The sequence below is a fragment of the Leptodactylus fuscus genome, chromosome 8, assembly GCF_031893055.1.
Source record: "Leptodactylus fuscus isolate aLepFus1 chromosome 8, aLepFus1.hap2, whole genome shotgun sequence".
In the NCBI taxonomy this organism is placed as follows: Eukaryota; Metazoa; Chordata; class Amphibia; order Anura; family Leptodactylidae; genus Leptodactylus; species Leptodactylus fuscus.
In genome coordinates this window covers 25,332,895-25,349,566 of record NC_134272.1, presented here as the reverse complement: position 1 = coordinate 25,349,566, position 16,672 = coordinate 25,332,895, and the positions used below count along the sequence as shown (strand labels likewise).

At 41.3% G+C, this 16,672-nt stretch overlaps 1 protein-coding gene across 1 annotated transcript in view; it reads right to left on the bottom strand.

Moving 5' to 3' along the window:
• The window catches only part of ERBB4 (erb-b2 receptor tyrosine kinase 4), a 703,330-nt gene that overhangs the window by 288,761 nt on the left and 397,897 nt on the right, over nt 1-16,672 (bottom strand). The window contains exon 3 of the mRNA XM_075284941.1: nt 16,140-16,326. Coding sequence (XP_075141042.1) covers nt 16,140-16,326 — 187 coding nt within the window. The remainder of the gene's footprint in view (nt 1-16,139; nt 16,327-16,672) is intronic.

Below are 16,672 nucleotides of genomic sequence, written 5' to 3'. Positions count from 1 at the left end.
CAGTCACGTTAATTAACGTCAAACACCTGTGATTTATTTATAATTTATTTATTATGCTTACTTATATATCGCCATCATATTCCGCAGCGCTTTACAGACATTATGGTCATTGTCCCATATGGGCTCACATTCTACATTCCCCATCACTATGTCTTTGCAGTGTGGGAGGAAACCGGAGTACACAGAAGAAACCCACGCAAACACGGGGAGAACATACAGCTGTTCCTGTAGGAGTGATAAGTGCTGGAATCTCCAGGCTGAAGTTACTGTCCAGGAGTTACACTGTGATAAGGGAAGTTTTTAGGACTATTGTCATCACTTTTATCAATAAATTTTAACCCTTTACAGTGATCATAGCAAAGTGACACTGTCTTCTCATTCACCTTGTGCTAGCAGAACTTGCTCCCTGGCCAGCCCCTCCATCACCTACTTCCTGGATACTTTGCTCTGTCTCAGCAGGGAGCCTAGCTAGCGATAAACCATCAGTTTACAGCCCTCTACTATACTAAACTACTGCTTAACTTACACATGGACAAAGTGTCCAGAAAATAAGCCATGCTGGATATATAACCATATAAATCCAATTTTTTTTGTTGTTGAAACCAATATAAATGTGCAGCCCTGCCATCAGAAGAACTAGAGAATCTAATTTTAATATGTTCATTTGCAATATTATATATAAACACTATTTTGTTTTAGGTAAAAAAAGAAAATGATTTTTTTTCGCATTGTATAACATTCTTCCGCTACTACTATATTACTTATTTTAATCCTTATCTGTCCTAAAAAAAAACAAACAAACAAAAAAAAACCCCTAATACTACCTATTTATTGAGAAAAATTCTGGTGTAAAGCAATGCATGCCAAAGTGCTAAATTTGGCCTGAACATTGGGGCATCAATGATGCTTGGTAGTGAAAGGGTTATCATAATTCGGGCAGAATTTCTGGTACTTTTTAGAAATAAATTCTGGAAAACTGCATAAAAAACCTCAGCACAGGAAAATATGTAGAAAATAACAGGTCCTTTCTCATAGCCTTGGCACTGGGCAGCCTTGGCACAGTATTTTGGCCGTACAAGCCTTACAGCCACATTTAAGCATAAGATGAAGGGTCTGCCGTGACAGTTGTATAACCACATTGCATCGTCTTCAGTATATGGTGTATGTGTTTTTGCTCAGTGAATGGGTGTAACACCATTACAGAATAAATCAATGGCTATTGACTTCTAAAGGACATATTACATACATATAGTGAAATGAGTCTGATTCCTACCATCATTATTGGTTTTTCATGTAGCAAGAGACCTCTTGTACAAACCATCAGCCTGGAAGGGGTTACCTGGACCATAGGGTATTCCTGAAACTGTTTATAATACCGGACTCTCCAAATATTACTCTTTGCAAAGCTCTGGGATTAAAAAGATTGTAAAATGATTTAAGCAAAGCACGAAGTAGCCAAGATTTTAATTAGTGTGTAATCCTGTGTGCTCGGCTAAACTCTGAAGGATAAAGAGAGGAAGGACTTCTTATCAGTGTAAACTGAACTACTGGAGTCAGGTTAACCCTTTAGTCAGAGGCTACCCATACACATTAACAAAGGCAGAACCCGATCATTTTGGAAGGACTGGATGATCATTTAATGGCGATCTCCTGATAGAAACAAAGGTCAAAGGGAACATCTAAGGTGGCCATATACATATTAGGGCTCGTTCACATCTGCGCCCCGGGTCTCCGTTCTGCAGGTTTCTGTTTCCTGCACAAAACTGGACAAGAGACGGAAACTTGCAGTCATGTTTCAAACCCATTCATTTGAATGGGTTTGAAAAATGTCCGGCTGTGAGCGCCGGTGAGCATTTTATGCTCTCCGCGGCAAAACAGTTTTTTTTTTAACTGGACACAAAGTTGGACATGCAGGACTTTCTGTCCGGTTTTTAAAAAAAAACGGTTTAGCTGCAGAGAGCATAAAACTCTCACTGGCGCTCACGGCCAGACTCGGCATGACAGGTTTCCATCTTCTGCATGCAGAAGACGGAAACTGAAAGCAGAGACCCGAACGCTGGTGTGAACCCAGCGTCAATTCTACCCAAGTCAACCAATTTCAGTGAGATCAGTCTACCATTAAAGGGATTGTCCAGTTTCAAGTATTAGGATAGGCCATCAATATTGGATTTGGTGAATTTAGCACCCAGCAGATCACCTGTACAGGGTTACACCGGGTCCTTGTGGATCTGCAACCACAATACGGCACTGTCCTACCATAAGCACAGACCAACAAAAATGTCAATAAGAAACACATGCAATATTTACATAGTTTTCTATCAGGATGATAATCACAATGAAAACTCCTTGAACAAAGCTATGTTTCCATTGAAATACACTTGCATGGATTTATATTTTTCTTTTCTTTAGGTTGAAATAAATGATATCAATGCTAACAAGAAAATACTTCCATACATAGAAGAAAAATTCTGTGCGCATGCGCCAGGACCAATGGTCACTAAGTAAGTATATACTTACGTGAGAGTCATCAGATGAACCTATGTAAATATAAAGGGTATTTTCTTCTTTATTAACCCTAGAGTAGGCAGGTTTTACATAGAGATACTTGGGCACTAAACCACTAGTCCATAAGGACCGACTTAGTTATTGACCCAAAAGTGGGTGACAGGTGACAAGATTGATCTTTTTACTCCTAGGTCAGTGACAGTAACAAGGAGACATCCTCTACATCTAGAGGAGAGAAAGTTTCACCAATAACATAGAAGGGGATTCTTTGCAGTAAGAACAGCGAGGCTATGGAGCTCTCTGCCCCAGGAAGCGGTGATGGTGGTCATTGAAAAAGTTCAAAGAGGGCCTGGATGCCTTTCTTGAAGAGAACGATATTACGGTTTATGGATTCTAGATTATAAGGACACGTTGATCCAGAGTTTCATACTGACTGCAAGATTGGAGTCGGGAAGGAATTTTTTCCCCTGAAATGGGGCAATTGGCTTAAGCCTCATGGGGTTTTTGCTTTCCTCTGGATCATCACAGTAGGGGACTGTAGGGTTATAGGTTGGACTTGATGGACTGTTGTCTTCATCCAACCTCATCTACTTTGTAACTATATAACTATGTTTGTTAATCGCTGCCGATTCTGATAACTCAAGTAGGTATACATCTTCTGATTCCATAATAATGATTTCATCCAGCCACGCAAACACGTTTAGCTTGTTTCCCTTTGATTTTGTTCCTCCATATTTTCCTCCGATCAGAACTGCTGCTTTGTCTATTTTGCCATCTATAACTGTGCTAGTTCCAAAATTGCAATAACTAGTTTTCTTGTAGCAGAAGCCAATATGGAGTAACCCTGCAGGAAAAGATCTCGCTATAACTTGGAGCATGCATCATTTCATTGTTTCTAAATGAAACACAGACAAAATTGTGCTGTTACACAATGCACCAGCAGCCATTGCTTTATCTCTTGCTCATATCTCATATTTGTATGTTTGATTACTTTTGTCCATGAAGTCTTAGCGACATCCCTGCGAATAGATTGCAGGGGGACTAGTGTTAATAATAGGCAGAGCTAGGAATCATGCAGGTAGCGTTTGCATACATAAATCTACGCCTACACGCTGAGACTATGTCCTTTAGCACTTCAGAAAATATGATATTGCTGTCTGAACTAAATAAACTGGGGAGACAGAATTTTTGTAAAATCTTTGACTAAAGTTTAACGGTATCTAGACAGAGAAATCTTGAACAAGTTTGTATTTCTGTTTAGACACCTCTCTAGGAATACTAGTTCTTCTTGAGATCTAGCTGGTGTTGGGAGTCTTGCTCCTTTGAAAAAAACAGAGGCAAGTTAGCTTTCCCTGCAAAGGAAGAAGACTGTATCTCTAGTTCCATCCGGAGTTAAGTACTCTATAAGAGATTGGCCGAAAAGTCAGGTTTCAAGCCTCTTTAATGTGTTGGACATTAAATTACAGTGTAGCTACCTACAGGTGCCACTAGAGAGAGATTTCTTCCCAGGCGAGCGACTTTGCATGAGGTAGAATCCTTGCCTAATCCATTGACTATACGACACTGGAGAATTTTTATTTGGTTTCTGTCCAATTCTCCTCTCCTCCAGTTCTTCCTGTGTATTTCCCATTCCTTGTGAAGCCTCTCTTGTCTTGTAACAAAAAATACAGCTTTTGTGAAAATATTGGCTCTCTATGTATACTAGTTCTTCTTAAAGGGGTTGTCCCATCACAAGGATCCTATCTATACTGCTTGTTAATGTGGATGTAAGACTTTTCCTAAATACACTGCTTCAGCAAAACTGCTTTGTTTGTCCACTATCTTACTTTATTCAATTCATTGTTGACACAGCCCTTGACTTATCTGTTTAAAAGTCAAGTGATGTATCTGCTGCTCTCAGGGGGGGGGGGGAGGGAGGAGGGGCTAAGTGCAGGGAGCGAGCCTGTGTATCTAGCTATTCCTGTGTCTGCACCACGTGATCTAGCTTCCTGCTATCAGATAGGGGAGAGGAGCTGCTTTCATTTCTTCTGTTCTCCCAGTTATCAGGCTAGCTAATTCAATTGTGTTCATTATGGCAGAGACAGGCAGTCTCTGTATGTAACACAGAATGGAGTTGCTGCTGCCTGTACTTCATGGTCCAATATGGGTGGGCGGAGCTTCACGCTAATTTGGAGGCAGGGCTAAACGGCACGCTGCATGTGAAACCCCGCCCACCAAATGATGCAAGAAACCAGAAAGAAAGAAGATTTTACAGCAGTGAAGACTGCTGAGTATGCGAGGTGGGAATACCTCTTTAAGATCTAGTTGAAGTCAAAGTAGAAGGTAAGATCTTCTACACCTTATCAGCAATTACTGGGAGCAAATTTGTACTCATCAGCCAGGAAGCTGCGCATGGGACGTACTTGGATGTTCCAACGTGACAACAATCCAAAACGCAAGGCCAAGTCAACGCATCATTGGCTACAGCAGAAGAAAGTCAAGGTGCTGGAGTGGCCATCTCAGTCTGCTGACCTCAATATCATTGAGACACTCTGGGGAGATCTCAAGTGCGCAGGATATGCAAGACAGCCTAGGAATGTACAGGAACTGGAGACTTTGTGCCGAGAAGAATGGGCAGCTTTACCATCTGAGAAAATAAAGAGCCTCATCCACAACTACCACAAAAGACGTCAAGATGTCATTGATGTTAGAGGGGGCAATACATGGTATTAAGAACTGGGGTATGTGAACATTTGAACAGGGTAATTTTGATGTTTTAGGCTGTTATTATGATCTAAAAAGAGAAAACACCATGAGTGGAGAAAAAAATTTTGTGGTATCATTTATAGTCTTAGAAAAAAGGCCAAAAAAACAAAAAATCTGCCGGGGTATGTAAACTTTTTAGTACAACTTTATAGTTGTTATTGACCACCCTCACTTCATACTCTTCACCCACCAGCAGTTTTAAGCTGCCCGTAGCTACCTGGATTACTTCTCTAAATGGCGGTACACTTTATTCTACACCGCATAACCATCCATTGTCTAGAAAGCCTGTAGGGCAGTCGTGTCTGTGCTTGAGATGTCACACTTTATAGAAGATTTTGTTCCATTCATTTTTGTTTGGGGCTGCAGATGAAATCCACAGACGGTTTTGGCACTGGCAGAGTAATCTTGTTCCGATAGTATTACTCCCTCCCGTGCCACTTCTTGTCAAATGCCAGGTGATAAGGATTTAAAGTGCAATTAAAGTGTCCGACACCAGAGTGCACGTCCTGGAGATTCAGCTAATTGAGAAATGATGTTTTCACACACACTAATGAAATTCAGATACTTCCCTAGTCCATCGATTCCCCAACACACAAAAGCTTCGCAGCACATCTCCACTCACTCGATATCTCTTAACCAATTAAGTCAAGCTGTTACCAGTCCAAACACTGGATGATTGTAAGAAAACGTTTCCCCTGCACCGCACATCGCTGCTCTGACTCCAGACAGCTCTTTATTTTCTTGGACAATATTCTATAGGAATTGTTGAGAATTGGGCACTGTATCAAAAGATTCAGATACTAATAAAATAAAACTGGTGTTATACGTCTGCTGTCTTTTCTTCCAGTTCTAGGTAAGCTTTGGGAAATACAGCAGAAAAAGATTTAATAGAAAATTGGAAGTGATACGGTATAAAGCCTTAGTATCATCTGTAACTTCATACATTTACAATAGATATGATACACTACATATACATTACCAGTAGATTATTACCATTATGGCATTGCAAGAGTTGAAGCACTGGGTCTTCAATGAATATAAAAGGGGTTGTCCAGGGGTTGTACCAATCCATGTGAAGGCCAGGGGAGGTATAAAATATGGAATATGGTTTCAGTGATGTTGCTGGTGCTCAAACCATAGCATGAAAGGGTAGGGCAATTTCTTATTATCTGCACAAGTCACTGGTCTACTTTAAAACCAATGAGACTTCAGTGCAGGAGTTTGGGTATATGAAATATAGAGTGGGCCATTTATATGGATACACCTAAATAAAATGGGAATGGTTGGTGATATCAACTTCCTGTTTGTGGCATATTAGCAAGATGGGTGGTGACCATGGCAGCCATTTTGAACTTGGCCATTTTGAATCGAACTTAAATTTTTTCAAAGTTACATTAAAACCAGGCACACCATTGCTTTTTGTGAAATTCTCAACAAGTTTGATGTGTCACATGACCCTCTTCTCATTGAAAAAACTAAAGTTGGATCCAAAAATGCCAACTTCAAAATAGCCTCCATGGTCACCACCCATCTTGAAAAGTTTTCTCCCTCCCAAAAGCTAATGTGCCACAAACAGGAAGTTGATATCACCAACCATTCCCATTTTATTTAGGTGTACCCATATCAATGGCCCACCCTGTCTATTAAAATTTTTGTCAAGAACTCTATAAAAGCACCTTTGCCTTTCCTCTTTGTGGGACATGTCCCAATAGATGTGACATAAGATGAGTTGTTGACACTACGTGTGTCTACATGTGACTGGTCAAAGGTTTGGCTAGCATGTTGCAATGTTATATTGAATTTGTTTAGTGGGAAATTGGAGTCCTTTATGAAATTTTGGCAAAAGTAAGGGTAGATGCATCTGTATGTATTGAACTAATGCAATTATAAAAAAAAAAAATAGGAAGATAATTAAAACCCAGAGTCACACCACTGGTCTGACATCCCAGAAGAATCTGCGGTCCCACGATTCTCCTACTACATTATTAGTCACAGCTCTGCCAATTACCGATGGCGTATTGCTCCCGATAGGGTGAGAATGTAACAAAACTATCTCCAAAGTAAAATATCCCTTCCACCTACAGACAAACTGAGAACCAGGAGTACAGGATAAGGAGCAGAGATAAATGTGGAGCCGACAACTTGGCACACGGGCTGTAGACTCCTTCATATACACCTGGAGATTGCATGAAATTTGTTTTAAATAATAAGAAAATGTTGACAGTTAAGAAGATAAACCGGATAGTTTAATCATATATATTTATTATTTTACTACAGGGTTAGGCAGGGAGGTATGGATGATTTGGAATAACAGTTACACACTCATTTTTCAACGAAACTCAAATTTTTTTTTCAATGTGTAGCTTGGATGTTGCCATTACAAAAATTAAAGAACAAAAGAATCTGAAATTAAAACATCGATTACGGCTGAACGTCGAGGGCTGGCTTCAACTGCTTGACGCACCCTTTCAATGTTTTACGGGGTCCGTACCATTCGGTCATGTCCTTGTGCAGTTCCGGGTCTCAAAGAACCTGTACATTGAAAGTGATTCACCTACTTCATTATTGTGTCAAACTTCGGAACACGACCATAACGGCCAATGTTGAAATGATTCCGGAAACGTCTCTGTGTTTGGATTACAGAACGGCCCGTTTCAATAAAGGTGTTTACACAAACACACGAAGCTCTATCGACCACGTCTCCATTGCTACTGAAATGGCGGCTCCTGACGAGCAGATACCCCCACTCTTTATCCACCAAGGTTATCCCCACCTTGCATGGCGCCCGTTCAAATCATCCATACTTCCCTGCCTAACCCTGTATAACGCTGTATCATTGACTTTATCTCACAATAAACAGGGCATGAACTCTCTCGTACTACTTTGTATTATATTGGTGTTGGATTTACTTTTTATTTCCTACACAAATAAAACACTGTCCAGACCCTCTAGACAGTTGTCAGACTTGGTATATATATGTGAGCGTATCTAGAGGAGTATAGCAAATGCTCAACTCAAGTGAGGCAAGAACCAGACTAAAATGGTTGTCTAGCCGGATAAACAGTTTTAGAAAAAATTTTAAAAACGATACTCTCATGACTTCTCAGGGGTTTTTTTTTGTTTAAACACTTGAACTTAAAAAATGCAAAGAAGAGTAATAAAAAACATTTAGAAAATGGGCCGAATGGATTAAAATAATAAAGTATTAAAAATAATCTTAAATATTTTTTAAATTATATTAAAAAGTAGAGGTGAGCGAACAGTAAAATGTTCGAGGTTCGATATTTGTTTTGAGTAGCCCCTCAATATTCGACTACTCGAATCGAATATCGAATCCTATTATAGTCTATGGGAGGAAAATGCTCATTTCAGGGGTAGGCAATGTTCGATCAAATTATACTTACCAAGTCCACGAGTGAGGGTCGGGCTGGATCCTCCGTGCAGTCTTCTCCGTGCAGCTTTCCCGTGGCGTCTTCCGTCTCTTCATTCACTCTGCCAGGCATCGGGCCTGGGCAGAGCCGACTGCGCATGCCCGCACTACAAGCGGACATGCGCAGTCGGCTCTGCCGAGGCCCGATGCCTGGCAAAGTGAATGAAGAGACGGAAGACGCTGCGGGGAAGCTGCATGGAGAAGACTTCTAAGGGTAGGAGAAGAACCAGCGTTGATTGGCCGACTGTATAGCATTCGGCCAATCAATGCTGGTTCTGTATCGAACTTTTCCATTCGAATAGCGAGTGGTACTCGATTGAGTATGAGTATTTTGAATACTGTAGTATTCGATCGAATACCTACTCGATCGAATACTACTCGCTCATCTCTATTAAAAAGTAATATTAAAAATATGAATATTACCTAAGAATACCTGCCCCACTGCCATTCTAGCACTTGCCATGCCCCCCTCTGCTTTGTACCTTCTTTCCATCACAGAGTGAAGACTCTTCCAGATGACAACCCATTTCCAAAATTGGAAATCTCAAAGTGTTCTTTAGGGAAGGTTTTACATGTCATTTTATCAATCCAACTGTAAATATGAAATTAAATATTCACTTGGGCCCCATGCCATCTCCCTACTAACAGACCATGGTAATCAATGGAAATATGGTAAGAAATAACCCTCTGACTATATACTGTATACTTCATCTTTCCCTCATTCTCCTATAATCACTCCACAACCTGGTATCTCATTGAAAATCCCATTGTCCATCTTTTTATTCCTAGCCGAGTTCATTCGCTTGCACCTTCCCTGACTTTTACTGCAGCCATCTGTCAATAAGATTCAGATTTCAGTCTGTTTCCGCTGGTTTTCCTCCCTGCTCCTGCTATCGCTTTGGCTGCCCTTTCCCACTATGACTGTGCCTTTGCTCTTTCTGTGACCCTCCTAAATCCTCAGTCATTTGTTGGTCGCACACAATAATATCCACTGCAGAGAATACCAAACAATACAACTCTGTTTAGAGTCGACATTCTGCGTCTCCTTGTTTTGCTACATTTCTCTATTGACTACATCAAATCCTGCTGCAATATTAACATCCTGAATTTGCAGATCCTGTGAAGTTCACATTTCAGACTAAGTAGACGCGTTCAGCTCCCGATGGTCTCGATGTCTGCTGCTAGAGTTATTATAAGGCTGCCATAGCCACAGGTGACTGCGCAATAAAGATGGAGCTAAGTCGCGTGTTTGCTAATAAATGTGGTGAAATAAAGCAAATATCTTTACAAAGGGTTTGCATTAGTGCTTACAAGTTATTAACATCCTAAAGCTATTACTATTATATATAGCATTGCTGAATTTGTCATTTAGGCCAGGGCCCCATGGGATGCAAATGGTGCGATTTGCCTGCTGCAAAAATGCCATGGGAAAAATTGTAGTGTTTTACAGTCAGGGCAAAGTGGATGGGATTGTAGTGAATCCAGCGCCACACCTCCCATGAGGCGACCTGATGCGACCGCTTCAGGCGGCGCTATGCCGGGGCCTCGAGGGAGGGCGGCATTTTTGCTGACCTAAGCCAGTCCAGGACAAGCTTAGCTTAGTCCTGGACTGGCTTAGCGTTACCATCTCGGCAGCCCGGCACGAGAAGCGAGCGGTGGATTGGGGAGGCCCTGTGGACGCAGCGCTGCTCCAGTGGCCGCCCCTCACGCTTAGCAGAGAGCAGGTCCTCTCCGTGCCTGCTCTCTGCCTGCTAACGACGCTCGCTCTTCTCCGCCCCACCCCCTCCGCTGTGCCCCGCCCCTCCACCCCGCCCCCTTCTGGGGGGGGGGGCGGCTTTCTGACGTCTGCCTCAGGCGGCACAAACCCTAGGTTCACCCCTGAGTGAATCCCATGCCCAATCTGCGGTAAAAACCACGGTGTGGACACGCCGTGATTTCCAAAACCTGCGCGGTTTTGCAAATTGCAGCATGTCAATTATACCTACGGAAGCTCTGGCGGTTTCCCCATAGCTATAATTGTAACAGAAAGTCCAAAGAGGAAAAGTCTGAGAACTTTCTGTCTAAAGATCTTCAGGAAGGACTGTGATGCGTTGCCACTGCAGTTTTTCCTGCAGCCCTTTTTTGCCGCAGGACATCCCATGGGGCCTTAGCCTAAAATAGGTTTTCACACATAGACAGGTGAAAACATCTGATTGCTAGGACCTCCACCTCTGGGACCCACCAAATCACTAGACTGGAGTCCTAAATTGGTTGTCCAGCCCCAAATTAATTTTACATACTGAATATCACAGGATAGGTTATTATTATGTGGTGGTCTGACACCTGAACCCTGCACAGATCAGATGTTTGAGCATCCTTCAGGTGTCAGAAGGTATCACTTGAATAGGAGCAGTGCTACACATGTTCCCCACCACTAGCAGCACCTCCTTGAGTAGCTCCTTGAGCAGCAAATCTGTTTGCGATCAGGTTGTTGTATCCCCATAGATCACATACTGATAATCTATCCTGTGAAAACTTTTGGTTCCTTATGTAGAGCTACAGATGTCTCCACTCTAAAAAACAAACAAATTTGATTAAGGAGAAACACAATTTTTGTGACTTACTAGCAAAACCATTGACAGCCTGCAATTCACAGTATAAACACTGGGTGGCCACAATCAGCTACGTACAGGATAGATGTCCCATGACTAAGTATTGCAAAATCGTGTTGTTTTAAAAAGTTGGTGATCATACACACTTAGCTATATCCAACCATGAGAAAAAGTAACAAAATACACCTCTGACGTAAGTGTCATTTATAAACTCTGCACATCTTTTACTTTTAGGAGACGTTTTGCATTTCAGGCTCTGCTTGCGTCAGACATGAATTTATTACATTACTTTGAAGCAAATTTGCATGAAGGTGCTCATAGTTGGGAAGTTCTGGGTGTCATCTTTATAATGGACCGTGTGTCTTTGGATAATACTATTTCTGTCTAAATACTATCTTTTAGAAAATACAATTTTTGTGTTTGTCAAAAGCGTAAACATAGTCTGGGCAGGGAAAGGGTTAATACTAGGCCGTTCTTGTTACACAAAAGGCAATCTCAGCAGCAATAAGTTATTTTGTCAAATTTTTGAGGTCCACAATGGATTCATCAACCAACATTTTAATACTAAAACTAACTAAAATGTATCTTTCTATAGTAACAATCATGATAAAGAATATCCGATAACGGCTACGATATTGTTGTTTCGTGATCCCGTGATACCACCAAACAAATGTTACACTGTCTCATTTTCAGTATTCTGTTTAGGATTCTAGTCTCGTTCTTGTGTCCCTCGATGACCTGTGATGTGCTGTAAACAAACTGACATTGATCCTACGATCTCCATTAACGTCGCCAGAGAAATGCAGGATTAGGGTTCCCATTCCACTGCCTATGACAAGCACCGAGATGAACCCCTGTGGCCATCTAGGTTTGTAGATAATCTGCAAGAAAACTTCAAGGCAACCCAGTAATTGGCAAAGCTTCACACCCACTGATTTACTTCATAGGGGATTTCATATACGCATACATAACATGAATCCTAACATAATCCCTTCAACCACACAAAGGACCAACACGTATATCTACAACATATCTAATCCTACACACAACATTAGTAGAAAGAGAGAAAGAGACAGAGAGACCGAGAGAGAAAGAGACAGAGAGAGAGAGACATAAGGGCATACAATACTACATTTCTTTAGCTGCATTCACTGTGGAGAATATGCCTGGCCGGCAATGGCCTCCAATGGCCAAACCAGTTTATGTTGGGAGCCTCTCGGGTTTGCACTCCGAAAGGAGTATACGTCTTCTGGCCACATCCCTAGAGCTCAGTATATTTAGAGTCTAACATAATGTCTAGACACTAACAATTTTCCTACCAAGTGCTATATGTGCAAAAAAAGCGACAGCACATGGGCATAAAGTGAATGTTTTGACAAAGGCGTCTTTAGAAAGCCAAATCCCCACCGAAGAATATCATGGTGGTGGTTTAGTGGTTTCAAATCTAGTAATAGGTTCCCTTAAACTCATTCCAGTACATACTATATATACCATATATACAACTCACAGGACAGAACCAGAGAGAGATGAGAGTAGAAGTAGTTGTGTGGACAACAGAAGGCCAGGGTCACTCAACTGATTCCTCCAACCCACCTCTCTAGTTGGGGAAAGCTTGTGGGGGGCCTACGCTGTACATAATGGTGGTGATAGTTCCCTCAGGGAGCTTTCAGTTGGAGAGGGGTACTCCTCTGCTGAGTTGGGTGATGGTCAAAAGGGCCTTGAAGGTACACACAGGGATGACACAATAAGCAGCAGTACAGTTGAACCAAATTGTGTAATTTTATTTGAAGACAACAAGCAACCAATGTAGCTTCCAGATGGGGTGGTAGCTAGAGTCCTATTGTGGATGATGGTACTGGGCTTGGTAAAAGGGATACCCAAAACTAGATGTTCACTAAGAGCCTTTTATCTCTACTATGACTATATTCTGTTTCTACCACTGTCTGCATGGGGACTTTAGATGAATAAGCCTCTCTGCTGCCATGTCTGTCTGTAGGCTTTAAGGTCCAGACTATGAAGTTCTGGGAAACCTCCCCTTCTCCTTAAGATTGGCACTCTACTCTCCCTTCACGAGGTTGATAGCAGCTCCTCCCTTTCTCAGTTCTGATACATGGGCACGGGATCTGAAAAGAGCCCAACATTGTCCCCTCAGGGTCAGCAACAGAATAGCCTGCTCTGTTTCAATGACTAGACTCAATTCACACTGGAGACCAAACGTCTACCCCCTAGCCCTGGCCAAGGGTTGGCTGGCTGAACCAAGTCTACCTGTAAAGGAGGGGTATACCAAATCCACAATGGAATTAACCTGGAATTGGAGAAATATAACACAAGGAAAACTGCAAACTATATACAAACTATATATACAATACAAACACAATATATAGGGACAGTGGCACATACAAAAAATGCAAAACAATATAAAACAATTTAGCAGTGTCCAGAGAGATGTTACATTAATAATTATCACTTATTCTTTGTCATTGTTAGAGGGGTCATCCATCTCTTAAAAACTGATGGCCGGGGTCCAGATGTCAACAACCAGATACTGATGACTTATCCTGGTCATCTGTATGAAAAACCACTTGGGGGTCAGAAACCGACCACCATACTACTATATTACCACCATACTACTATATTATTAGCCAGCACCATTGCAAGGGTAGAAATCACAGCTGAACTATAGGTCCATGTATAAATGTCAGCTTATAGAGATTTGCATGCATTCATTTTTGGAGGAGGGGAATACAAGTCTGTCTATGGCAATGGTAAAAGAAAGCTCAATCCCGAATTAGGGATTATTGAGAATAGCTCAAATCAATATGAGGAATCCCTTAGTGACATACTGAGCACCATAACACATGGTATCTTTACCTAATTTACCATCTTTCAGACAACTTTGTTAGCAATTGAAACGTCTAAGTATATGGTAAAACATTCAATAAAAGCATTCAGAGCCATCAGATCCCGGGCGCACAATGTTTCTGCAAGGCCTGCTGAGCATTATTAAATGAAATGCTTCTTGCATCAGTCAATTCCAGAATACCTAATATCAATCTGGAGTCCATTTTAACCAAGTAACCGTCAATGCCAGAATCGAAGGACAAATCTATAGCACTTAGTGAGTGTTTGCAGCTAGAAATCAAGCACTACTTACAAAGCACTTAAGGAATAGAAAGTGTTAATAAATGCCAAATGAGACATTTATCATAATTTTGTATTCTTAGCCCCATCAGGTACAAGACTAGAGATGGGCGAATCTTCCAAGAATCGTATCGTTTGTGGTTTTGGGCTTTGGGTCCCTGATTCGATTCAAGTCGAACAAGTTTGGTATGAACTAGAAGTGAAATTCTTATACTATTCAGACTCTGGAGTACAACAGGTGGAGGTAAAAAACCAAAAACATTTATACTTACCTTTCCTCACCTCTTTTGGGCCTTGCAGCATCTGGAGCTCTCTCTCGGTCATGACGTCCTGACATGTCCATATGACTGCTGTAGCCCAATCACAGGCCTCAGACATCACCAGGAGAGCTCCGAGGTGAGGGAAGGTTAGTATAGATGTTTTTTTCACCTCCCCTATGTCTCCACCTATCTCTGTAGACGCCATGCATGTTGTGGTGGTCATTTTAGATCATCCGAGACAAATCACATATTAATCCGTTCCATTAAAAATAGAACGATTGGAGATATTTGGGTCGAATGCCACTTGTACTAAAGCAGTTCGCCCATCTTCCTCTGGCTTCCAGTGCCACCATTATGGCTGCTGGCTCACTAATGGGCAAATGTCACCATTCTGTTGGCTACTAGTTTTAGCATATATTGGTTAAGCAGCCAAGTGTACAGGTTGAAATCAACTTTCAATACCACTTCTGGTTTCTAGAAGACTTCCAGTAGATATTTAAAAACATCCTCAGTCCTCCCAAAATTTCCTGTACTAGTGCAATAAATTGGAGACAAGGTAGATGCTAGAAAGGAGTGATTAATAGTTGGGACACCCTGGCTTGGCATTGTTCCAGTAGGTGGTGCTGCCTCGGATCTGATGTCCAGGTCTCGAACCGCCGCATGTGTCCCATTAAAACCAAGTGGGCTAGGGTTGCATTTTGGAAAGACTTCTTTCGATACTGTTACATGAACCACACTGTAACAACACTGGTGTATTAGGCCTGGTTTACATCTGTGTTTGGGTTTCTGTTTGGGAAGTCTGCTTAAGTAACCTCTTTTTTTATAGGTTTCCATTTGCGGGGTCCCAAAGCGGACTCCCCGAACGCAGATGTACTCCCACAGTTAACAAGCCTGAAACCAATCTTCTAGATCTACTAGATCCATGCCACACCACAGAAAATCTACTTTCAACCACACCATTGTAGATCTGATACATCTCCACCTACTTTGAATCACTCTATTACACATCCGATACACACCTACAGGTCCTGAGAGTGATTGCGATACACAATGAGAAAAAAATTGGAATTTACTTTCCAATTTTTTAATTTTATTTTTTTAGTTAACATTCATTCCTAACAGAAATGTTTTAGATTCTTTCGCACCATTGTTTCTGTTCCAAAAGAAAATAATTGTGTAATAATTGTGTGTGGATTGTCGCATATTTAGCAGGAAAAAAAAAAACGTTTCATTCTTTGTGTAATAATTTGACATCTCGTTGAATTGTATGAGAAATGTTGGCACGGTGTCTGTAGATTTATGCAGTCAGACATTGTGCCTGCAGGGCGCACTTTTATATTTAACGTAATGTTTCATCAGTGTTTCTTGAAATAGGAGAATGACACAGAGCCAAAGAGATAAAGGAACTAGAAGAACTTTTTGTTCGCAACACTTACAATGTTTGAATTTACAGTTCATTGGACTCACCGGTAAGATTTCTTAAGCCGAGCTCCCGAAGCCCATGTTTCCCATCCTTCAGGTAGTTTAGGAAGATGGCTAAAGCATATCGGTCTTCATAGAGTTTGTTTCCACGAATGATGCGCAGGTTCTCAAGTGGTAGATAGTCAAACTGGTTAAGAGCCACAAGGACATATCCCGTCACTTCTCGAATTGACTAAAGCGGCAAAAAAATAAATAAAAACATGGCATAAATTTTTGTAAATGAAATAAAACATGATTTAATTGAATAATAAATTATTATTGTTTTGCAGTATTATGGACCCAACTTTCAAAATTGGCTGCAGTGAATGTTACGTACGGAGGCGTGATTAGTTTTGATTTCTTGTTTAGGATTTTGGTTTCTCTGTCTGAACTCTGTCCTATTCCTTCATCTCTGCAATTGGTTTACCACCACAACCATCTCCTTCCTTTGGTTTCCCTCTGTCACTCTAAGGGAACCTTCTCACAGAGTTCACGCTCCCCTCATTTAGACACGTAAACACGTATCAAAGTGCCTGCTG